The sequence below is a fragment of the Quercus robur genome, chromosome 8 (assembly GCF_932294415.1).
Source record: "Quercus robur chromosome 8, dhQueRobu3.1, whole genome shotgun sequence".
In the NCBI taxonomy this organism is placed as follows: domain Eukaryota; kingdom Viridiplantae; phylum Streptophyta; class Magnoliopsida; order Fagales; family Fagaceae; genus Quercus; species Quercus robur.
The window spans coordinates 51,177,177-51,202,395 of NC_065541.1; the positions used below are offsets into that span (position 1 = coordinate 51,177,177).

General features: G+C 37.2%; 1 protein-coding gene across 1 annotated transcript; it reads right to left on the reverse strand.

Moving 5' to 3' along the window:
• Nucleotides 1-9,785: 9,785 nt before the first annotated feature.
• On the reverse strand, nt 9,786-24,553 carry LOC126696903 (U-box domain-containing protein 33-like). Its single transcript, XM_050393654.1, has 8 exons — nt 23,976-24,553; nt 23,703-23,824; nt 23,273-23,394; nt 22,100-22,204; nt 20,910-21,198; nt 20,643-20,780; nt 19,116-19,646; nt 9,786-10,727 (listed from the first exon to the last, which is right to left on the reverse strand). The coding sequence occupies exons 1-8, from the start codon at nt 24,229-24,231 to the stop codon at nt 10,017-10,019; spliced, it is 2,274 nt and encodes a 757-aa protein (XP_050249611.1). The 5' UTR covers nt 24,232-24,553; the 3' UTR covers nt 9,786-10,016.
• Nucleotides 24,554-25,219: the final 666 nt, after the last annotated feature.

Sequence of the window (25,219 nt, forward strand, 5' to 3'; positions counted from 1 at the left end):
GCTCTAAAGATTGTTAATGAGAAGGTGGAAGATCAAGGCTCTTCGGGAGAAGATATGGTGGACAAGGATGTAGCCTATCTTGTTAAAAATTTCAAGAAGTTTTTGAAATTCAAAAACAATGGAAAATTTGATGATAAGAGAAAATTCCAAAATTCTGGAAGGGAGAAGAGGGATTTCCAAAGGAAAGATGGAAAAGAATCCCAATCCACACAAGGTGTTACTTGTTTTGAATGCAACGGGCATGGACACTTCAAGAGGGAATGTCCTAACTATTTGAAATCAAAAGGCAAGGTGTATGCCACAACCTTGAGTGATTCAGACTCGTCCGACTCAGAATCTGAAGAGAGCTGTGATGGAGAAGGGAACTACTCAGCTTTCATGACTATTGCTCATGTTGAGTCTTCGGATGAATTGAATTTGCTTGTTCAAGACCTTGGAGAACATAGTGAGGATGACTCACTAGGAATTGTTGAAGAATCGGAAGCTGAAGAAGAAGAATGCACTGCAACTCTTCAAGAAAATTACAACTCACTTTTGGAGAAATCTGGTGAATACACAAGGGTAGCCAAGGCTGCTGTAAGAAAGATGAAGAAGGCTGAGGAGGACTACAAAAGTCTCCTAATCCGGTATAGGGAGGCCAAATGCGAAATTGAAACTCTTAATGGTGAGCTGTCCGAAGCCTACACTAAAGTGAGATTCCTTGAGAATGAGGTTGTTCAAGCAAATGCAAAAATAGAGAGGGTCACCACCAAGAAGCTTGATGATGTTATATCATCTCAAAAGAGCTTCTCAGACAAATCCGGACTGGGATATACCGGAGGAAGTAGCTCAACTGGAAATGTCACCAAAGAAGTGAAGTTTGTAAAGTCCAAAGATCCAGTTGTAGCTGACTCTACGAGTGTGAACCTCGAGGTGGAGGAGAAGAAGAATGTGGTGGACCAACGGATGCTGAATCATCATAATCAGTATGTGGGCAGGTCTGAGTCTCGTGCCAAGTCACGTCCTCGACCACAAAGAGGTCCTAGAGGAATGTATGTGTGCCATTACTGTGGACTTCAAGGGCACACTCGACCAAATTGCCAAAAGCTGAGAGCAAAGAACAGTGCTACTCCTCAAAGGTCAGGAGGACCAAGAGTTGATAGGAGAACGTGGGCAGGGGATCAACCTAGAGAGCAAAACGGAGATCCCGGAATGATGAACGTGATGAAGATGATTGGTGCATTCACCAACTGCTTGGAAAGCTTCTCACGAAGGTTTGAAAGCCCTAACTCCCGTACCCAATCCTCTAAGGAAATCACCCCAAACGCAAGTGTCGTGTGGGTGAAAAGGGGTACTCATGCATAAGCATTACAACATGTCCATGCATTAATACTTCCTATGCTTTGTGACTATGGTTGTTTGATATGCTTGTTGTTTTTGATTTTGTTTGTTTGTTTGTGAATTTTTCTTAATTGTGTTTTATCAATCTTTTTGTTTCTTGAGTCAAAAATCCAAAATTACATAAAAAATTTGAAAATCAAAAGGCTTGATTGACTTTGTTGAGTTTTTGTCTTAAAACTCGTTTTGCCGTGTACCTTTGTGCTAATGGCTTTGTGCATTTTCGAACATTACTTGTTTTCATGCACTCATATCACTATGGGAAAAATCTTGAAATCTATGTGATTGTTGTAAATAGATCTTCAAACTTGTCATGAATGATTAGTGAATGGTTATGTTGATCTTGAAACTTGCATAGACTTGTGTCTATATCTCTTCCCATTTTTATTTTTTTTTGCTAAAAAGAGCTCACTAAATGTAAATCTCCAAATGAAAAGAGATATTGAGCTGCAAAAGCCTGTCGCACATTCTAGTATTTGACTAGGAAAAAGGGTAAGCGACCTTATATCAAAAGTGAAATTTCTTTCAAAAAGGCCAAAGGCCTGTTCTTCAAAGAAAAATGTTGTCTATCTCTCTCACAATGAGAGATGATTGCCTCTAAAGATCAAATGTTATGGCTGAAAGTGGAGTCAAATGAAAGGCTCCTAATTATGTTATCAAGTTGTGTGGGAAGTCATATATTCATATTTCTATAATTGAGATTGGTCACATGATCTAGTGCTAATTGTGTATGCCTTGGTTGAATTGATCATTGAAGCTTCACATTAGACAAAGGACTATTTCATTGTTGATATCCACACACAACACACAAGTTTATGTTTGATAAATGCCATATTCATTTGTGTGATTGTACTTGATAAAATGTGTTTTCACATACTCAATCTTTGTTAATTCAAGCACAAAAAGATTTTTGAGTGTTTTAGGTGTTTTTGGAAAGTGTTTTGCTGAAAAATCTGAAATTTTCAAAAATACAGTTTTGTCCTGTTTTGGCGGCTCAGTCGCGGGTGTGTCAAGTTGCGAGAATCAGTCGCATCTTCGCTGGTCAGTTTTGGCGACTTGTTCGCGAGTGGAAGGTCCAGTCGCGAGATTCACTCAGAGATTTTCGCGGCTCAGCTCGCGACTCACTCGCGGGTAGACCTTCCAGTCGCGAAAAACACTTAGAAAAATTTTTCAAAATTTTCCTCTTGAGTGCTTTGGCGGCTTGAACTGGCGACTGTGTGGCGACTTGAACCAGTCGCGAAAATCGCGTGTTTTGCAGAAACAGGAGCAGTTTTTAAACTTTTTCAGTTTTTCCCTCGAATTTTTGTGACTGTTCATCTTCTCTCTAAACACTCTCCCTCCCAAACACTCCGTGCTCCCTTTTCCAATCTCTTGTGTTGAATCCTTACAGCCCTAAATCGTCGTGTTCCAGGTATGGGTTTTCTGATTTTCACTCTTTTCTACTTGATTTTGTGCTTTTACCCTCGATTTTTCGCATTTGATTGTGTCTTTGAAATGGGTTTGTGGTTCGGTCTCTGCTTTTTGTTCTTGCTTAGCTTGTGGATTCTGTTGTTATAGGTTGTGTTAATGATAGTCTTTGTCCTATTGCTCTTGTGCTTAGCTAAGTATTCCTTTCATTTCATTCTGAACTATGAGCTGTTGAGATGTTACTATTGGTTCTGTTGAAATTGTGTGTTTTCCTTTGCAAGATGTGCATGTGTGTTAATCTGTGGGAAGATTCTGTTAGGCTCAATATTTTGTGTGTATGTCATATCATTTTCCATAATCTGCCTCAATGTCATTTATTTGCCTTCAGGATAGCTTCACCATGTTGTTCATGTGTTTCCTATCCTAGGATTAGTTTATCTATATGGTTGAACTAAATTGCTTGCTGGTTAAGTGTTTGAAGTTCACTTGTTTGATTGATATCTCTCTCTGTTAAATACATGGTACTGACTGGTTGTGCACATATATTGTTATATGTTGTTGTGGCCTTTTCTGATTGTTCACAGATGGCCCCTTCACCCCAGAAGAAGAAATCTACTGCTAAAAGGGCTGACAAAAGACTTAAGATGGATCCTAGATTGTTTAGGTCAGTTCATCATTTTGAGAGATACAAGGATAACTTTTTGAATGCAGGAATCATTCAAGAGAGATTTGTGGATTTGGACGATCTAAGGCAAACTTTTATTCCCAGTTGTTTTGAAGGAAGAGGATGGGACAAACTTTTGAGTGATTTCCCTTTGGTGTGTGAACCTCTGATTAGAGAATTTTATTCAAATGCTGTGATAAAGGAGAATGAGTTAAATTGCTGGGTTAGAGGGAAAGAATTCATCTTGGATGCACATGTCATAGATGATGTACTAGGGCTTGAGGGTTTGGATGATGAGGAGTTTATAAATTTCAAGGATAGGAGTGTCTCTATTGAAACAGTTCAACAGAGGATAGGTGGGCAGAGAGAAGGGAAGTGTTTGAATACCACTGCCTTTCCAGTGGACATGAGGGTTCTCACCATAATCATGATGTTTAACCTTTATCCTATTAAGAAGTTGACCACAATCAATTGTGCTAGAGCAATTTTTCTGATGGATCTCAAAGAGAAGAACTTCATAGATATAAGTTCCCACATCTTTGACATCATTGTGGATGAGACAAGAACAACATCTAGACCAAAACTGATCTTTCCTAGTCTCCTAATGAGGATATTTCGAAGGAAGGGTGTTCAAATTCCTCAAGACATCAGTCACATGTCTACACCCTCTGCAATCAACAAACTTACCTGCAAAAGGATCAGTGTTAGGCTTCCAGGAGAAGAAGATGAAGGTGATGAAGGAGAGGAAGTCCCAATGGAGACTGATGCAGAGGCAGCAGGGCATGCATCCACCTCAACACCAAGGAGGAGTGGCAAGAGGTCCAGAGCTTCAACTTCTGCAGATGCACCTCCAGATGCTTTCCAGATCATTCTGGAAAGGCTTGATGGGATCAGGGCAGTCCAGACTGAGCATTCTGACAGAATGAGAGCCATGCAAGATCAGATTGATGTCTTGGCTGCTACACTTGACAGCTTCACAACTCAGCATGACCAGTGACCCTTTGGCCATTCCATGTCAAAAAGGGGGAGAAAGTTCATTGATAATTGAAGCAGAAAAGCAGCTCTTGAGGGGGAGTAATTTGTTGAGGGGGAGTAATTAGTGTTTTTATGTTTTTTTTTTGGGTTTTGGTGTATAAACTGTTTCTAACTCTTTTCATATATTCTTGGATAAAACTTTTATATATGTTTGATGATGTTATTCAGGTATTTGTTAGTTTGTACCCATATGCTTTTGTAAGCTTTGAGGGTTTATGTTTTATGCATAGTTTGTAGGCCTTGTGGTATGTACCATGCTTAAGTGCAGCCTTTATGCTATGTGAAATCAGTATTTTAAATCTAAATGTTCTGCATTGTGGTTTATGTACTGTCACTCTTGTGCCCTTGTAGGATTGTTCCTAGATGCATATGCCATGTGAGCTATGCATTGGTTGAGTGTTGAGCATACAAGTGTCTTGCCTTGTGCTTGTTAACTTGTATGTCTTTGTGTTCATTCCAAGTGTGAATGAACACTGTGATCACTACTTTGTGGTGTTCACTTGGTTGATCAAGCCATGGTTTGTTCATTAACTCCATCTTATGCTTGATCTCTTTTTGCCTGTTTCATATGCATTAATAATTTTCTGCTTACAATGATCATGGTGTATTGTTGTGTTTCAGGAGTTTATGTTCATATGATTCAAGTGCTTCACAGCTTCTAGAATTAGGTGTGAGTGAGTTTTGATCAACTGTTCCCAACTCACATGTTAAGTCTAGAGTCTGTTTTAGGGTTTTGTCACGGAATAGCCAAAGGGGGAGATTGTAAGGTTGAATTTATTCAACCATCTAATTGGCTTTATTCCGTGCCAAATTTGCTTGTAATTCAGCATTTAGTAACCCTGTATTTAGGTGGGATTGTTGTAAGGGTAGTGAGTGAGATAGTGTGAAGATTGCTCAAGAGTGTGCAAGAAAACAGAGAGTCGCGGCTGGGACTCGCGACTGGACTCGCGGCTTCAACCCGCCAGAATCTGCACACGTGCCAAGCATGCTGGAAGATGAACAGTCATGCTAGCTGGAGCACTACAGGACAAAACAGGACAACTGGCCATACGGTTAACTCGCGACTGGAACTCGCGACTTAGTCAAGCCGCGAGGTCAAGCCGCGAGCCACCCCTGTTTTGGAAAAACCTGACGTTTCGCATTCCACTCCTCTTTAGTATAAATACCCTTTTAACCCACGATTGAAAGAGAGCTTCCAGAGAGAATTTTGAGAGAGAAACCCTAAAGAAAAACCAGATTGTTTTACCCACAATCTCTACCTTAGAGTCTCATCAAAATCCCTCACTCTCTTCCTCTCCATTGTCAAATCCTTGAGAGGCCTTTATACCAAACCTGGTTCTCACCATTATCATCTCTGTGAGACAGACGTTTGGAGTTCTGGGAAGCAGTTAGGAAGGAGCCAATATTCATTGGTTGATGCTACGGTGTAGTAGCGGAATCCGGAAAGCTAGAAAAGAAAAAGGTTCGGCGCAACCTCGTTGGAGCAAGAAGCTTGGAGGGCTTAGGTGCATTGGGTAGATTAGGCTTGGAGGGTCTATTGCTGTCCTTGTATCCCAACTGTATTTTCTAGTGGATTGATTACCGCTTGGAGGGCGGCGGAGAGGTTTTTCGCCGAGGTCTTCGGTTTCCTCTTCGATAACATATCTGGTGTTATCGCTGTGTTTGCATCTTCCTTCCTCTCTATCTCTGCCTTTACATTATCTGCTGTGGTTTATTTTGTTGTGGCTTAGATAGTTGTTTAATCAATACCATGTTATAGCATATGTTAAGTTTCCGCACATTATTGTTTAACATATTGCGTGTGTTGATTAAATTGGTTTTTGGGGGTCTAAACGTTCAAAAGTGTTTTTGTACACGTTTTTTGAACTTTCACTCTCTGTATGAACTCGCGGCTTAAACTCGCGGTTTGCAAGCCGCCAAACCGAGTAGCCAAAACTGGCAGCTTGTTGGCAGCTCACGCAAGTAGCCAAAATGAGTGGCCAAAAATTCTGACACTTGTTTTTCAAACCAGAACATGTTTAAACATTGAAAAACAAAGTAAGCACTAAACATAAACACAAAAAGTGATAAAAATCACTTCCAAAAACATATAAAATGATCAAAAATATTTTTGGATTAATCCATATAAGATTGAGCACACACACATCACATTTAGACAAGTACAATCTAACAAATGAATAAGACATTCATTGAACATAAGGCAAGTGTGTTATGTGTGTGTATCAAATGTAGAATAGTCCTTAGTCTAGAGTGAAGTTTCAATGATCAATTCAATCAAGTCATACACAACTAGTACTAAGTCAAGTGGTCTATCTCAATTATAGAAGTGAACATATATGACCTCCCATAAGAAAATGATTACATAAGATTGAAGCTTTTCATTTGGCTTTTTACAATTCATATCATTTGATCATTTTGAATCAATACAACTCATTTTGAGCAATACATCTCATTTTTGAGATTGATACCTGAAATTTTTGATATTTCACTTTGAAGAACAAGCCTTTGGCTTTTTGGGCATCATACATTTTCATATAAGTCGCTTTCCCTTTTTCCTAGTCGAATACTAGTATGTGCGACGGCTTTTGCAGCTCATTATCTCTTTTCATTTTGAGATTTACATTTATTGAGCTCTTTAAGCAATAAAAATAAAAGAGTGGGAAGAGATATAAGCACAAGTCTACGCATGTATCAAAACCAACATGACTATTGACAAATCATTCATGACAAGCTTGAAGATCGATTTACAACAATCACACAAAGATGTCAAGATTTTTCCCACAAAGATATACGTGCAAAAATAACAAGCTAAGCTCGTAAATGCACAAAGCCATTTGTACAAAGGTACAAGGCCAAACTCACATGTGATATGTGCTCAAACAAATACGATCAAATTTTTTGAATTTTTTACTTTTTATGTGGTTTTGGATTTTTACTCACACAAAATAGAAACATAAAAGTAAGATAAAAAACAAAACAATGCATACAAATAAATGCAAGATGCACAAAATGCATGAAGATATGACATTTAATGCATGAAGGGTCCTACAAAGATCGAAAGAATTAGATCAAGGACCAAAAGAGCAAAAACTCAACCATAGGAACCCTTCCTCATCCAAACGGAACGATTGTTTGGAATGAGTGTCTCAAGAGAACCGAGACGAGGGTTGGAAGAATGAGAACCGGAGATGCACATAGTCAAGGAGTTAAGAGCATTAAACATTTTCTTTAACAACATGCTATTTTCACTCAAATCCAGTTTACTCTTTTTAGCACAACTTCCAAAAAGCTCAAGTTTCTCTTTTCTTTTGATTCTCTTAAGAGCTTGAAACTTAGAGCAATGAGGTCTTAGATGACCAAAGGCACCACAATGGTGACAAACAATGTGTTTAGGTCCACTAGGCTTTTTGGGAATGGATCTAGCAACATGGTTTTGTTCCCTCTTCAACTTATGACATTGAGGTCTTATATGACCAATCACACCACAATGGTGGCAAGTTGGAACAAACTTAGATCCATCCAAAGCCTTAGGTTGAGACCTAAACGAAGGTTTTGACTTAACAGCCTTTCTCTCCACCTTTTGATTTCTTTTATGTGGAGGAATGTACACCGATTTGTCCTTTAAGGTAGAACACACACTAGGCACAAAATCGGGTACCACAACATGATTGCAACAAATATTATCATCCATTTTATCAATGGGTTCAGCAATCAAACACTTGGCATGCATCTTAAGAGATTCATTTTCACATTTAAGATCATCAACAAGTTTGTTAGACAAAACAAGTTTAGCATCCAAGTCCATATTCAAACATTCAAACTCTTTCAGCTTTTCAAGAGAAATTTCAGCAAGTTTTTTATATTTCTCAACCAATTTGTTGGATTCATTGAGCTTAGCAATCAAATCATCCTTTTCACAAAATAACTTGCTCAAATTCTTTTGAAACTTCTTAGCATTTTTCTTCAAGAGTTTGTCAGCAACACCCATGGATTCAAATAACATGTCATCACACTTATGAGGATTAACACTCATAGAGGCATTTTCACAAACATGTGGCATGTTACATTCATCACCAACCAAATCATGCAAAGAGGCATACAAAGCACAATCCATGGCAAATAAACACAAGGGGTTAAGGATCACACTTAGGTATTTAAACCACAACAAGTGTACCCGCTCTGATACCAAATGAAAGTTCAAAAACGTGTATAAACACCTTTGAACGTTTAGACCCCCAAATTACAACTTAACCAATTCAAGCATTATGTCAAACAACTAGTGTGCGGAAACTTAACATAAACTATAAATAGAATTGGAAATCAATCTAAGCCAATTATAAATCACATCCATAGCAGAAAATAAAAGGCAAAGATAAAGGGAAGAGAGATGCAAACACAAGGACAACACACGATGTGTTATCGAAGAGGAAACCGAAGCCCTCGGCGTAAAACCTCTCCGCTGCCCTCCAAGCGGTCAATAATCCACTAGAAAATGTAGTTGGGATACATGAACAGCAATAGACCCTCCAAGCCTAATCTACCCGATGTACCTAAGCCCTCCAAGCTTCTTGCTCCAACGAGGTTACGCCGAACCTTTTTCTTTTCTAGCTTACCGGATTCCGCTACTAGACCATAGCATCCGCCATCCTTGGCATCTTCCAATACTTCCCAAAACTCCAAAAACACTCAACACTCTAAATGGGTGTGGGTAGTGTTTGGATAGAAATCTCCTCTCAATAGGTATGACAATGAGAGAGGGAATGAGAAGAGACTACAAAGATTTCTCTCTAAGAATGAGTAGCTCTCTCTAATTGGGTGGGTGTTTTGAAGAAACCTCTCTTAGGGTTTTTCTTTCTGAATAGCCACACATATTTTGTGGGAATGAGGGGTATTTATACTGGTGTGAGAATGGAATGCGAAGAGTCAGTTTTTCCAAAAACAGGGCTGGCTGGCGACTTGACCTCGCGACTTGACTGAGTCGCGAGTTCAAGTCGCGAGCTAACTTAATGGCCAGTCTGGATTTTTGTCGTGTAGTGCTCCAGGTGGCGTGACTGTTCAGGTCCCCTGCATGCTCTGCACGTGAGCAACTTTTGGCGGCTTGCAAGCCGCGAGCCACCCGCGAGTCCTAGCCGCGAGTCTCTGCTTCACTGCACTGTCTTGAGCATTTCTTCACACTCTCTCACACACTACTCTTACATGATTCCCACCTAAATACAAGGTTTCTAAGTGCTATATTACAAGCAAATTTGTCATGGAATAAAGCCAACACATGGTTGATTAAATTCAACCTTACACATAAGAATTTAAGTACTCAAGACACTGTACATATGATTGAATTATAATCCAAAACAATAGAGTAGTGCTCCCTTTAGTCATAATACCACATCATATATACATAGGAGGATGTGATCACCAAAGATAATCCAGGCTAAGTCGGATCCTTTGCATTTTTGGGGGTAATAAAACTACTATACAATGCCTTGGACATGGGATAAATGAAGAATAGTATATATGAAGGTGTCTGATGATGTTATTAAGAATCCAAGCTGATTGAGGATGAGCCTCCACAAGAAGCAGCCCTCATTGTCTGAATCTGAAGTACCTGCCAGACTTCTGACCCAAGGTCTGGCCTGCATTTCCTGTACATGTCACAACACTTCAAGGCCAAGCGACTCAACTGTTCAGCCTGCACGAATGGCCAATTTCCAGCCGAAGGATCCAAAAGAGCTTTCAAATTTCCTATATTTATGGCACGTTCCACTTCCTTTTTTATCCCAAAGGCTGGTCTCCCAGTCAACAGTTGTAACAATATGATCCCAAAAGAATAAACATCTGATTTTATAGTGAGCACTCCTGTGTGAATGAACTCGGGATCCATATAAGCCAGAGTGCCCTTCTGGATAGTTCTATGACACAATGTTGTGTCGCTAGAACTGTCACGTAGTATACGACAGATTCCAAAGTCACTAAGCTTGCCAATGAAGGAACCATCAAGGAGAATATTGGAGGGTTTCAAATCAGCATGTACTATGTTGTGGGAATGAAGAAAGACAAGGACAGAGCACAATTCAGTGGCAAGCTGTATCCGAGTTTGCCATGACAGTGGTGGAGTATTGTTTTTACAGTTGAGTCGATCCTCAAGGCTCCCATTGGGAAGAAGCTCATAGATGAGAGCGTGAACTTCTGGGCAAGATCCAATGAGTTTTACAAGATTGGGATGCTTCAACTTACTCAACACATTAACCTGATTATTTACAATGTGAAACTTGTAAGCAAATTGTTGAATGTTTCAAATTATCAACTACTGAATAAACTATTGAGACACACTCACAGGATCATAGAAAAATGAGTTTTTACCAAGTCTATTGTGACAGAAAACTTAATTATAAGGAACCTTATTTGCAACAATTTTCATTATGTTTATCTTTATTAAAATCTGGTTAAATAGTTAACTTTCTTATTTCTTAATAGTTAAAATTTTAAAACAAGTGGTTATTTATTATGGTATGAAAGTAGAAGATTATAAATATTCGAATCTTGTCCAGAAAATTCTATTAATAGTCAAATTAAAACAATTTTATTTATTTTCAGCTCCTCAGTTTTGTCACATTCATATGCTATCCATCTACATGATTGTGAATCAATACTATTATAATGAAAACAAATTATATATATATATATATATATATATATATATATATATATATATATATATTTATATACTAGTGCAAGAATGAAATTAATTATACCTAAATTTTTTGAGAGATATTTTTGTTAGGACATATGTGATTCAATATTAGGAACATATGTCAACATTTTATATAATTAGCTAATCTTTTGACAAAACACAGTTTACTTGTATTTGGGTAGATCTATGATGTGTTTAATGCTTCAAGAAACAATGTTTCAAGTTCAAGTGTTAAAATCATACAAGTCTGTCCAAGAATCAAGTTAGAAAGTGTAGGATTTTAAAACTCGAAAGCTAGCTCAACAGCTAGCATCTATCGAGATTTAAAAGCTGCTGAAATCCATGACTCGACAACTAGCTCGATAGATGGCTATCTATCGAGGTTTATGAAGTTTAGTTTTTCAAACTGATTTTCTTTCGATCCGTGAATGTATGTTTGGGTTTTCTTTTTTCACAACCCTAAACATATATAAAGGATTATTTTAAGGGCCGTAAAAAGTTACAGAAGTTGCACAAGAGCACAATTCCATAGTGTAAAGAAAGGTGTGACTGGAAACCTAATTTTGCCCTAGTTCTTCTTTCTCTTGAAGAAATTGCTGTGTTTGTACACCATAGGGTTTTGTGACCAAGCAACTTCATGATCTTCATCATGTGATGAACTGAAGAACTTTGCAGCCAACATCCTTCTCAAGTTGGTGATTAAGTCGCGTACTGGGATTCGTGCAATTGGTTAGTCACGTATTAGGAGCCGTGCATTGAAATGAAAGATTGTTACTACAGAACAAGTCCAATTGGGTATTGGGGTAAGGCTAACTGTAGGTTGGTATAAGGTATTGGAATTCCTTTACTTGTAACCGCTTGTTTTGATAATAGTAGATTCTCAGGAGTGGTGACCTTAAATCACCCGGTGGTGTTTTTGCTGTGTAGGTTTTCCCCATTCGTAAACAAATCACCGTGTCAATTTATTTTCCATTGCATGTTTTAGTTAATTGGTGATTTGTTTGTGCTACAACGCGCTTTGCATGTTAATTTGATTACTTAATAAACTTGGCTAATTAATTAATTAATTCATCACAAGGAGTCAATACATACTTAGCCTATCAATTTTGATGAAAAAAAATGCCCTATGTTCAAATATATAGCAAAAATAAATAAATGCAACATATATCCTAATCCCATAGTCAATTTCATTATACTTCAAGTATTTGCTAGAGCTATGAAAGTGAGAATTACTGACTAAATAGTGAAGATTAGAGATTTTTAGGTTTTGGGTTTAGGTTGGCAAATTGTGAGTGAAAGTGTCTTGTATTGAGTCTTAGAAGTGCGTATTCATAGTGTTAGGAGTTTTAATTAGGAGAATTGTTAAATGTAATGACCATTGCTATTTTAATTGGTTAAGTGCTTGGCTGTCTGCTAAGGTACCTAATTAGCTAAAATAGCAAAGGTAAGTATGTAGGAACTACAATAAGACTATAGGGATGCTTGTACCCGAATCAGGTGTAAGGGTTAGTGGAGTTAGTTGTGACAGCTAGGACAGCTGGGGTGTGAGTTAGTTACACAGCTGTAAGCACAGCTATGTGTAGTTATTTACCAAAGGGAATTGGGGTATAAGGATGAGAGGCATGTAACCATGAGGGGTATCAATTCAGTAAAGCTCAGTATCCTTTTTTTTTTTTGTTATTCTATTCTTCTTCCCATTCTTGCATTCATCCCAGGAGGCCTAGCTAACCTCGAATTTAGCTACTATCATCTCATTAATTCAACCCTTAACAATTGGTATCAGAGCCGAGATTCTGTGACTAATGGCTGAGACACGATCAACAACTGCCATGGCAGCCACTAATGAAGCTATTTCTTCTCTTCGAGCTACTTCTGATCATCATGGCAAAAGCATCCAGGAAATTCAAAAGATTCAGGAGATTCATACCAGAACAATGAATGAGATGAACCAACATCTTATTTCAATTCTTCAGAAGTTGAACACGGATGACAATAGATCACAGGAACCTTCATCTACAATTCCTAATTCTTCAACAATGACCTTTGGCAAACCTATTAGGCTTGATTTTCCTCGCTTCTCAGGTGATGATCCTGCTAGCTGGGTATACAAAGCTAATTAGTATTTTGCCTATTACCAAACTCCAGCTATGGAGAAACTTTTGGTGGCTTCCTTTCACATGACCAAGAAGCTTTGGTGTGGTTCCAGGACGCAGAGGATGGTGGAATTTTCTGTAACTGGGAGGGTATGGTACAAGCCTTATATGTCAGATTTGGATTAACACCATATGATGATCCAATGGAGGCCCTTACCAAGTTGAAACAGACCTCAACAGTAGCTGTTTACAAAGCTGAATTTGAGGCCTTATCAAATCGAATCAAAGGCTTATCATCAACACACAAGATGAGTTGCTTCTTAAGTGGTTTGAGAGATGAAATCCGTTTGCTTGTGAGAATGCTGAATCCACCATCATTGAATGCAGCCTTTGGTTTGGCTAAGATTCAAGAGGAGTATTGGAGCAGTTGCAAAAGGAGTTCTAGAATCCAACAAGAAACGGGTAAGCCATCTATCTTGGGTCCTCCTAGAGTCAACACGTTTTTAGAAACCAAGTCTAGAATTCCAATTAAAAGAATCTCTCCTGCTCAAATGGAAGATAGGAAAAAGAAGGGATTATGTTATAATTGTGATGATAAATGGAGTCCTGGTCATAAATGTAAAAGTGCTAAGATATTTCTGCTTGAGGGAATTGATTTGGGAATTGATCCATAGTCTGGTGTCAAGATCACTGAGTTGGAAGAAGGCCTGGGGAGTTCAATGGCTGAAAAAGAAGACACTAATGCCAATTCTGAGGAGGTTGAGATAACCTTATATGCTTTAATTGGTAACCCCACGCCTGGTACTATGAGAATTAGGGGTAAAATCAATGGAGTAAGTTTGGTAGTGTTGCTTGACACAGGCAGCACCCATAACTTCATTGATGCAGCCTTAGCCCCTGGACTGAAATTAGCAGTTGACCAATCACAGACACTGGAGGTCAAGGTAGCCAATGGTGCCTTGATCAGGACTAAGGGATTTTGTGATCAAGTACCAGTTTGCTTGCAGGGAAGGGAGTTTTCTATTCAATTCCATGTGTTACCACTTGGAGGATGTGATGTGGTGCTAGGAACACAGTGGCTAACTACATTGGGTGATATTCAATGGAATTTCCAATTCTTAACTATGGAATTCTGTCATCAAGGGCATAACATCAAGCTGCAAGGATTGAAGCAAACTGATTCACATCTCATTGATGGTGACCAATTTCTTAAAACCCCAATCAAAAGGGTCTGTTGGTTCATATTTCAAACCCTTCATCACTGGAGAAACAGGCTGCATTACCTGTGGCAGTAACTGATCTACTGCAAGATTTTTCTCATGTTTTTGATACTCCAGTAGGCCTGCCTCCTCTCAGGGGTCATGAACATCATATTACCCTTAAAGATGGAGTTCAACCAATCTGCCAGAGGCCATACATGTACCCTTTTTATCAAAAGAATGAGATAGAAAAAATAGTTAAGGAATTGTTGTCTACTGGATCTATAAGGAATAGTTGCAGTCCCTTTTCATCTCCTGTTTTGTTGGTGAGGAAGGCAGATGGCTCTTGGCGTATGTGCATTGATTATAGGCAGCTTAACTTGAATACCATTAAGGATAAATTTCCAATACCTGTTATTGATGAATTGCTTGATGAGCTGAATGGTGCTTGCATATTTTCTAAACTTGACTTAAGGTCAGGATATCATCAGATTAGGATGAGTGAGGAAGACATTCCTAAAACAGCCTTTAGGACTCATGAGGGACGTCATGAATTTCTGGTTATGCCCTTTGGACTCACTAATGCTCCTTCAACATTCCAGTCCCTAATGAATCAAGTGTTTAGACCCTACCTTAGAAGGTTTGTTCTTGTGTTTTTTGATGACATTCTGGTGTATAGCAAGTCCCTGGTTGAACATGTTTCTCATCTCAAAACTGTATTGGAGGTGTTAACTAAGGAGAAGTTATTTGCAAAGAAATCCAAGTGTGTCTTTGCTTGTGAAGAGGTGGAGTACTTGGGCCACTTGATTTCTGGTGAGGGAGTAAGGACAGATCCTAAGAAAACAATGGCAATGCAACAATGGCCTACTCCAAAGGATGTTAAGGCCTTGAGGGGATTCCTAGGTCTCACAGGGTATTACAGGAAATTTGTGAAAGGATATGGGCAGATTGCAGCACCACTGATAGCCCTTTTGAGAAAAGATTCTTTTGCTTGGACTGAAGAAGCTGAGATGGCATTCTAGAATCTCAAGTCTGCTATGTCCAATCCACCTGTCTTAACTCTTCCAAACTTTGATAAACTATTTGTGGTGGAGTGTGATGCTTCAGGTGTTGGGTTGGGAGCTGCATTAATGCAGGAAGGGAGAGCTATAGCATTTCACAGCCACGCTCTTAAAGGCAGGAGTTTAGCTTTATCAACTTATGAAAAGGAACTGCTAGCCTTGGTCACTGCTGTGCAAAGGTGGAGGCCATACCTGGTTGGAAACTCTTTTCTGGTAAGGACAGACCAGCAGAGCCTCAAGTATATTTTGGAACAGAAAATTGGTACACTAGCCCAACAAAAGTGGATCACCAAGCTGCTAGGGTATGCCTTTATTGTGGAATATAAGAAGGGTAAAGAAAATGTAGTAGCTGATGCTTTGTCCAGATAGGTCCCTAGTGATGAAGTCTCATCTCAAAATGGGGTTTTGTGTATGATTTCTTTCCGTACTCCTGACTGGTTAGCTCAACTTAAATCCAGTTATGCTACTGATTCCCATGTTATGAGTATTTTGGAAGCTTTTCAAACAGGGAAGGAGGATCCTAAGGGATTTAGTATGCACAATGGGCTGCTGTTGTACAAAGGCAGGATGTATGTGGGGTCATGTGAATCCTTAAAAACAGCTATTTTGCAGCAGGTACATGATGGACCATGGGGGGGGGGGGGGGACATTCTGGGGTTCTTAAAACTTTGCACAGGGTTCAAAGGGACTTCTATTGGCCCGGATTGAAGTCAGATGTGAGGAAATATGTTAGGGAGTGTGACACTTGTCAAAGACTAAAGCATGAAACATGTCATCCAGCAGGTCTACTACAGCCCTTGCCTATCCCAGAGAGACCTTGGGTGGCTGTGAGCATGGATTTTGTTGAAGGCTTGCCAAAATCTCAATGAAGGAAGTGGTGATGGTAGTGGTGGACAGGTTCACAAAGTTTGTTCACTTCATAGCCTTGTTACATCCCTACACTGCTTCTAAAGTGGCAAACTTGTATCTGCAACATGTGTTTAAATTGCATGGGATGCCTACTTCAATTGTGAGTGACAGGGACCCTGTTTTCACTTCTCACTTTTGGCAAGAACTGATGAAACTTCAGGGCATTCAATTGGCAATGTCCTCAGAATATCATCCCCAGACAGATGGCCAAACAGAGGTTGTGAACAAAAGTCTTGAACACTATCTGAGAGCTTTTGCAGCTGACAGACCAGCCACTTGGGTGGAGTGGTTGCCACTTGCTGAGTATTGGTTTAATACCAACTTCCACACCTCACTCAAGGTCACTCCTTCTGAAGCAGTGTATGGCTATCCTCCTCCACGATTGATGGACTACATTGCTGGTACAACAAAGATTGAAGGAGTGGATGCTCATTTGAGGACTAGACAGCAATTGACCTCTTTACTAAGGCAGAATTTGGTAGCAGCACTAGACAGAATGAAGCTATATTCTGACAGGCATAGGACTGAGAGAAGCTTCTTTGTGGGGGATTGGGTGTTCCTAAGACTCCAACCTTGCAAACAGAAGTCCCTTAAGCACCATCAGTTGAAGAAATTAGCTCCTAAGTTCTATGGACCATTCCAGATTTTGCAGAAGGTTGGAGAGGTGTCATATAAATTGGATTTACCTCCAAATTCTAAAATTCATCCCACCTTCCATGTATCTTGCTTGAAAGCTAAGTTGGGTCAACATGTGGTCTCAATTCCCACTCTACCACCTACTGATATGGAAGGGGTAGTCATCACAGAGCCTGTAGCTATGCTTCAGGAAAGGTCACACCAGCTTCGAAATAGGACCATCACTCAAGTCCTAGTTCAGTGGCAAGGAGAAGGTGTTGATGATGCTACTTGGGAGAATTTATATGTGATGCAGCAAAGGTTCCCTCACCTTGTGGGCGAGGTCTTTTAAAGAGGGAGGTATTTGTTAGGAGTTTTAATTAGGAGAATTGTTAAATGTAATGACCATTGCTATTTTAATTGGTTAAGTGCTTGGCTGTCTGCTAAGGTACCTAATTAGCTAAAATAGCAAAGGTAAGTATCTAGGAACTACAATAAGACTATAGGGATGCTTGTACCCGAATCAGGTGTAAGGGTTAGTGGAGTTAGTTGTGACAGCTAGGACAGCTGGGGTGTGAGTTAGTTACACAGCTGTAAGCACAGCTATGTGCAGTTATTTACCAAAGGGAATTGGGGTATAAGGATGAGAGGCATGTAACCATGAGGGGTATCAATTCAGTAAAGCTTAGTATTCTTTTTTTTTTTGTTATTCTATTCTTCTTCCCATTCTTGCATTCATCCCAGGAGGCCTAGCTAACCTCGAATTTAGCTACTATCACCTCATCAATTCAACCCTTAACACATAGACAAGATTTTTGACCAAATGCTGGAATTCACTATATATGCAAGTTTCATGTTTTTCAATAGCTTTTGATAGTGATCCAATCAATGAAATAGGCCAGTTTTCTATGATCAGACTGGGAGATCTAGGTTTGTGTATTTAGCTACTTAAGAAAACCCTTGTACATGTGATAAATACTTTTGGAGATCTACTAATTGAGAATCTAAAGTTATTGTGCCTCTGCTATCAAAAGCCCCTACGGATGATTGAAGTGAAGCATATTCAGCAAAGGTGGTGATCTCAGGGACTGTTTGGCATTGTTGTTTAAACAACAATAATACTTCTGATATGTATTTCTATAAAACTCAAGCACATATTTTCAAAATATTAAAATTTGAACAACAATACTTAAACACCGTTACCAAACGGGTCTTAAAGTTGCTGCAATCCCAATATTCTCAAGTACTAGACCAAAATCTTTAAGTGAGTACTTGAAGTCGTGGAAAGGAGATCCAAGTGCAACCCATCTTGATAATTGAATAAGTCTTTGGATTTGGAGCTGCTTTGGATAATGTTAGTAAATTTTACTAGGATTATGGTTATTCAATTTGTAAAATTCTATCTTAATAGTAGATGTGTTTTGGCATTAAGGGATGCTAGGTTAAATCCCTCCGGTGTTTTTATTTTGAAATCTATATTCCATTAGTTTTTCCTAGGTCACCATAATATTGTTGTTTTTTTTTGTATTTTTTGTTGTTTTTATTCTTGCACAAGACTGGTGATTGTTTGACACTAAGGACATACATAATTGCATTAAGTATATATTTGGATTTAAAACTTGGTAAACAGGGTCTAAAACCAATAAAGACAATAACCAACTAGACTGAACATACGCATATGTAAAAATCAAGACAATATAATACATTTGAGCATCTATTCATATAGAACTGAAATGCATCAAATATGCCAATTGCACTCAAGCAAACAGTGGTTAGTGATTTAAATATTTTACATTTATTTAATTGAGCCATTTAACTAAATATCATTGTGAACAACAAAAACTAAGCCTTAGTTTTAAAATTTTTAGAGTTAGATTATGGATTCTCATCAACAAACTAAAGGTTACATGTATTTTTTTTCCACCATTCTATTAAATTTGAAGATACTAATTATTGTAACTATTTTTTTTTTTTTTTTTTTTTGATATGTTATTTTTTACTGCCTATAAAAAGTACTAAAATAGAGAAACTTCTACTATTAAATAGGTAATGTTTAAACCATCATACCTCCTGATGAAATTCAGAGGGCCCTTGTGAACTTCCAGTATGTAAGACTTTTATAGCTACCTGGGTGCAACGCAGGAAACATTTAAAGATGTCCCCATATCCTCCTTGTCCAATTATTAGGGATGAATCAAAGTTTCGCGTTGCTTCTTTTATCTCTGAGACCGAGAACTCACTGAAGAATTGAGGCATGCATGTGCATGAGGCCACTACTCCTTGCTTTCTTCTCAGCTCTTCAACTTCTTTCAGTGCAGTGTCACGTTCCATTTGCATCTCATCCCTTTCTCTTTTATAAATTTGTGATAGTTCCAAAACAAACATAATTCTCTTCTCCAACCCCTTTACAGATTGATGAGATTCTTTCACTTGGCTCTCAAATAATGATCTTTGATTTTGGGAAATCTGGAGTTCTCTCATAACTTGGTCTCTCTCATGCTTCACCTTTTCAAGTTCTGCTCTCTCTTTTGCTAGTACTTTCTCCATTTCTTTTTTGCATTTCAAATCCTCAGCGTATAAACTTTCTGATTTTTTAACCTGTAAATTGAATTAACTATTCACAATTTAATGTTTTGGGTCTTCACTTGTTGATCTATCTACAATATATAGAACAACTTTAATATTTTAATTTAATATACCTGATAAATCACTATAAAGTTAAGAAAAACTCACTAAATATATGTGGCGATTGATTAAAACACTTCAATCACCGGAAAAATCAGCTACCTAATTGAGAAAATGTTAGAAAATGGTTATTTGCAAGTGTTTGGGTGGTCAATTTTGGATCCGAGTTGGGACAAGTTCTTCACAAGGAGATTAATGTCATGCGGTCATTTGTCCCCAAAAAAAAAAAAAAAAAGTGAATCATAAAATGACTTTTAAAGAAGTAAAATCTTTGAGACTAACATAAAAAAGAAATTGACATTTTATGAGTTATTAAATAAATTTATATTATTTTATTTAAGTGTTTGTTTATTGCATGGTATTTTTTTATTTTTTTATTCTTGAACATTATATCTGTTCATGTTGCAACTTTTTTTAAATAGTGCTAGTGTGTTTATAATAGTGAGTCCCTCATTCCATTTAGGTAGCTTTTACCTGGGATTAATTTTCATGCATAGAGTCTAAGAAAGAGAAAGAGACAGTTTTGTTCGCCAAGTGTTCAGATTATTTGAGCTTCTTCCTTGTTTGGTGTGATCACTGTATTCTGAGAAACAGGAGAAACTCAATTTAAAGTACCATTGAAGAAATAATGTAAGGGCTAAATCCATGTTAATGATATATTGTTAAACACTAGACTTGATCAAATTTACATTTATCATTCTGCATTCATTTAATCTGTGAATATATTTAATTGTTCTTAATTATTTTATGCATCACAAGATTTACTTTCTTTGTGTACGTGTTTTTGGTTATAGAATCTGCATGTTCTTATTGTTTACATAATTACATAAATAAATGAATTTTTGCAATATATCCAACAGAAAACGTGAAAGAAGTTGCACTTGCACTAATAAGTAATTAGGACTTTACCTTGCGTATAGCCTCACTTGCATCTCTTTCTGCTTTCCTACATTTGAGTGTCGCTTGGAATGCTTCTTTCTTAGCACTTTCAGCCTCTGCCATCATTTGTTGAAGTTGATTATAAAGAGTACGGTATATATCTCCATCCTGAGTCCACTAAGATAATTAGTGCGCTAAACACAACTTTCAAAAATCTGAACTCAAAAATCTATACATCTGCATAACTCACGACATACACACACACATATAGCCCAGATGAAAAGGTTTTGAACGTACCACTGTACCATGAGCTCCACTAATACTCTCATCAGTAATCATGTTTGGTTTGGGTTGCATTGATGAAGGTGAGACTCCTACAGTAGAAGAGCGAGTTAAAGGACTCCTTATCCTTAGTGACCCATTGCATTCATCAGCGCACCTTTCTTCAACCAACTCGTTTATTAGAGCAACAGAAACATCTCCATCAGTGACACTTCCTTGGATATAGTCACTAGCGTTTGGAGTTCTTTCTTCTGGCAATGAAGATTCAGCCTTTACATCAGCTCCATTCAATAAGCTACCCTCCCTATTTTGATACACGATGCTTGCATCAATGATATTGTTGGATTTCAAGGTTACTTGAGTGAAGAAAAAATAAGGCATATTTCAGTTGAGTTTACTTGCAATAGTAGTAGTAGTGATTTAAAATCTAGAACTTCAACTTTTTTTTTTTTTTTTTTTTTTTTTTTTTTTTTTTTTTTATATTGGTTTCCAGGATTTTAAATATCCTAGATAAAGAATGTGTGTAAGATAATCAAATATTAACAACTATCTTATTTATGAAAATTTTAAATTTAAAGTTTTTTATTTTATTTAAAAATGTACAAAAATCATGAGTTTATGGGTGATTTTTTTTTTTGGGGGGGGGAGGGGGAGGGGCATTTGAGTGGGGTAACATTATTGATGATGATTGGTTGCTAATGATGATTTTTGGGATTCTAAAGTTTATGTGCAGTAGTACTATGTTCAATTTCTTAAATTTTTGTGGAAAATTGTTTGTGTGCATATAGGTACTGTAAAAAAAAAAAAAAAATATATATATATATATATATATATATATATATATATATATATAGAGAGAGAGAGAGAGAGAGAGAGATTGTAGAAATTTTTTTTATGGAGAAACTAGGAAAATTGTTCTTATACATACATGCGCGCGCGCGCGCACACACACACACATATATATATATATATATATATATATATTTTGTTGCAAAACTATCTCGTAAAAAAAAAAAAAAAAAAAAAAAAAAAAAAAAAAAAAAGAAGCTTCTTTTATTTCTGGTGCTTAGATCTTTCTTTTGTTAGGGTTATTTTTTAAAAATGATAATTTTCATAATATTTTAATATAAATTATTATTAGATGAAAAAACACATTCTCAAGTGATATAGCCAAACGCAATTTTAATAATGAATGTCAAGCAAACCTCGTGTGAATTAGATGCCCTTTACAAATGAATTGTATGTGACAATGTGCAGGTGCTTCTTGGCGGACATATATGGCTTTCTTAGATTTGAGGTCCTTCAATTTTCTGCAAGTTAAGTTGCAGGGTAAGCAATCTCCTTATATAGATACATATACAAGTTTCAATAAGTAGATCATTCTGCAAGATTGATTTATTTTGATTAAAAACAGTTAACTAAATTGGGGAATAATAAACCACACATGGTAGACTTTGAATCATTCAAAAGCGCACACACACACAATAATGGAACCATATTTCCTGCAAATCACAATGAGGATTTGAAAAGATATTAGTTTACTTGTTATCAGAATCCAAGAGATAGATGCCACCATGTAATTAGATAAAAATTTTAAATTCATAAAGATTAAATTCTACAAATATTTCATTATTAAATTATAGCCACTTTTTTAGACAATAGAATAGATCAGTATTGAGAAAATCCATTATATTTCAAAAACATGCATCATCTCCCTCACATGAGGGTGGACCCCACATGTGAGAGAGAAATATATGACTTTCTTAGATTTGAGGTCCTTCAATTTTCTTCAAGTTAAGCTGTAGGGTAAGCAATCTCCTTATATAAATACATATGCAAGTTTCAATAAGTAGACCATTATGCAAGATTGACTTATTTTGATTAAAAACATTTAACTAAATTGGGGAATAATAAACCACACCCGGTAGACTTTGAATCATTCCAAAAAAAAAAAAAAAAAAAAAAAAAAACACACACACACACAATAATGGAACCATATTTCCTACAAATCACAATGAGGATTTGAAAAGATATTAATTTACTTGTTATCATAATCCAATAGATAGATACCACCATGTAATTAGAAGAAAATTTTAAATTCATAGAGATTAAATTCTACAAATATTCCAGCATTAAATTATAGCCACTTTTTTAGACAATAGAATAGATCAGTATTGAGAAAATCCATTATATTTCGGAAACATGTATCCTCTCCCTCACATGAGGATAGACCCCAAATATGTGAGGTCCATCCTTATGTGAGGGAGAAGATTCATGTTTCCGAAACATGGTACACTTTCTCATCGTACAAACATTAATTTTTTTTTTTGTCTTTGATCTTTTTCTTCTTCTTAGATATTTTTCAAACCGATAAATACCTTGAATAGTTCTTGTCGGCTGCTGCTCCCATAACAAGCTTCTTGATTCCATGCTTCGAGATGAGATCCACAATTCCCTTTTCAATGCTTTCCATTGCAGTATGTACTACCCCTACTTGCACCTAAATTTGAATGCCATCGTCCCCAAAATAAATCAAAAAATTCAATCCGTCATTTTAAAAGGATTTAAAAAAAAAAATTAAAGATTTTTAAATCATCAATCCCAAAAGTTGGAAGTAAACTATTATAACCCATCATGCACAATATCAAATGACTGGTCATAATAATCCATGGTATCCTTTAGGAAAAAAAAAAAAAAAACATCATGTCCACGATTCAAGAAATATTTTTTTACTTAAAAAAAAAAGGAAACACAACAAGATCAATTAGCTGCAGAAATATAGCCAAAAAGGGACATAAGAAGTTGTACCCCTATTTGGCGGCAGATTAGAAGGTAGCGATTCAGGGTCTTTAGCATATTTTCCATTTCAGTTTTCCTGTGAGCCTTGACTTGTTCTTCTTCCAGTGAGCTTGCTGGAAATCTTGTACCCACTGCAAATCAAGTTAAACATTAATCTCAATGATTAGAAATCAACTACAACACCATTTTACACATTCCCAACAAATCTCAAATTGTAAACACACATATTCATGAAAATATAGAAATTTATATATGGCTAAATTTATATGCGGTCTGACTTACTCAATGGGATTGTTTGTGAAGGCTGAAGAACGTGAAGGAGGCAAATCTTCTTCCTTTTTGATTTCCGCAATGCCCATGCTATGGTCAATATGCTCTCCTTCACGATATCTCCCACAGCAACATATATTATCTCTTCGGTTATAGGTGGCGCCACTGGTAGCTCTATTATCTCTTGGCCATATGCCTCAACCGTTGGAGCCCTGAAGTGATGAAACCCAATTTGGGAGCTTGCAGGCATAGGACTCACCACAGCCATGACGAGAAGTATTGATGGAAAAGCCAATGATTATTGTACGGAACTAGCAGCGGTTTCTTCGCATGGACACAGTACTATACACTTTCTCTAAAACTCTATATTTCCAATACCCAATCCAACTTCTCTCTCCTCTCTCTCTCTCTCTCTCTCTCTCTTTATCAAAATCACAAACAACCCACTCCAACTTTCTATCCCTAGATTCAAAAATAAAAGTAAAAAACAAAAACTTTCTATCTTTAGATTCAAAACTTTTCAAAGAACTTGTAACTAGCAATCTCAAAAAACAGGAAAACCCGTTTTAGCTTTATGAATTGAAAAACCTGACGGCATTTCAAGAACTTAAGAAAGAACGCCAACAATTAAAATAAGGACATTCAAAGGAATCACGAATAGGTGAGTTGGAAAAGCCTTTTTTTTTTTTTTTTTTGGAAGTGGAGTTGGAAAACCTTTAGGATACCGTGAATACGAGGTACGTATCTGATTGGCAATGAAAGAGAATGCTTGTCTTAAAGCGAGAATGAGTTATATATAAAAACAAAGAACTTCTTTCAGAAAGCCGATAATCTTTTTATTTATTTTTCCTTAAAAAAAGAGAAAAAGAAATAAGAAAATTCAACCTCTACGGTTCTACCCTAAAGAAGCAATTAAGAAAGTTTTTACTAGGAAGTTGAAACTTGGAAAGTATATACTGTAGTATATAGATGCACATATTCTCCCACGTTTTACATCGTCAAACCTACCATGCTCCATGGGATGACTGCACGTGTGACGTGTCACTGTCTTTCTCTCTCTCTCTCTCTCTCTCTCTCTCTCTTTTAAATCAAAAGTATAGAAATGAGACCGCGTGGTCATCCATATCACGCGTCATTCGTTGTATACATATATAGATGGACCGTCGTGAAAGTTAAGACCGGCTCAGATGTGGATGACATATGGATATCCCCTCCAGGGCTCTCCCGCATGCCCTATTATATTTATTATATATTCT

Excerpts from the sequence above, each read along its gene's own strand:
- LOC126696903 (XM_050393654.1), bottom strand. The coding sequence starts at position 24,231 with ATGGCTGTGGTGAGTCCTATGCCTGCAAGCTCCCAAATTGGGTTTCAT. Across the intron at positions 21,199-22,099 it reads GGGCATCTAATTCACACGAG|GGAGGGTAGCTTATTGAATG; the intron begins GTTTGCTTGACA and ends GTATCAAAATAG. Across the intron at positions 19,647-20,642 it reads CAAGTGAGGCTATACGCAAG|GTTAAAAAATCAGAAAGTTT; the intron begins GTAAAGTCCTAA and ends TTCAATTTACAG.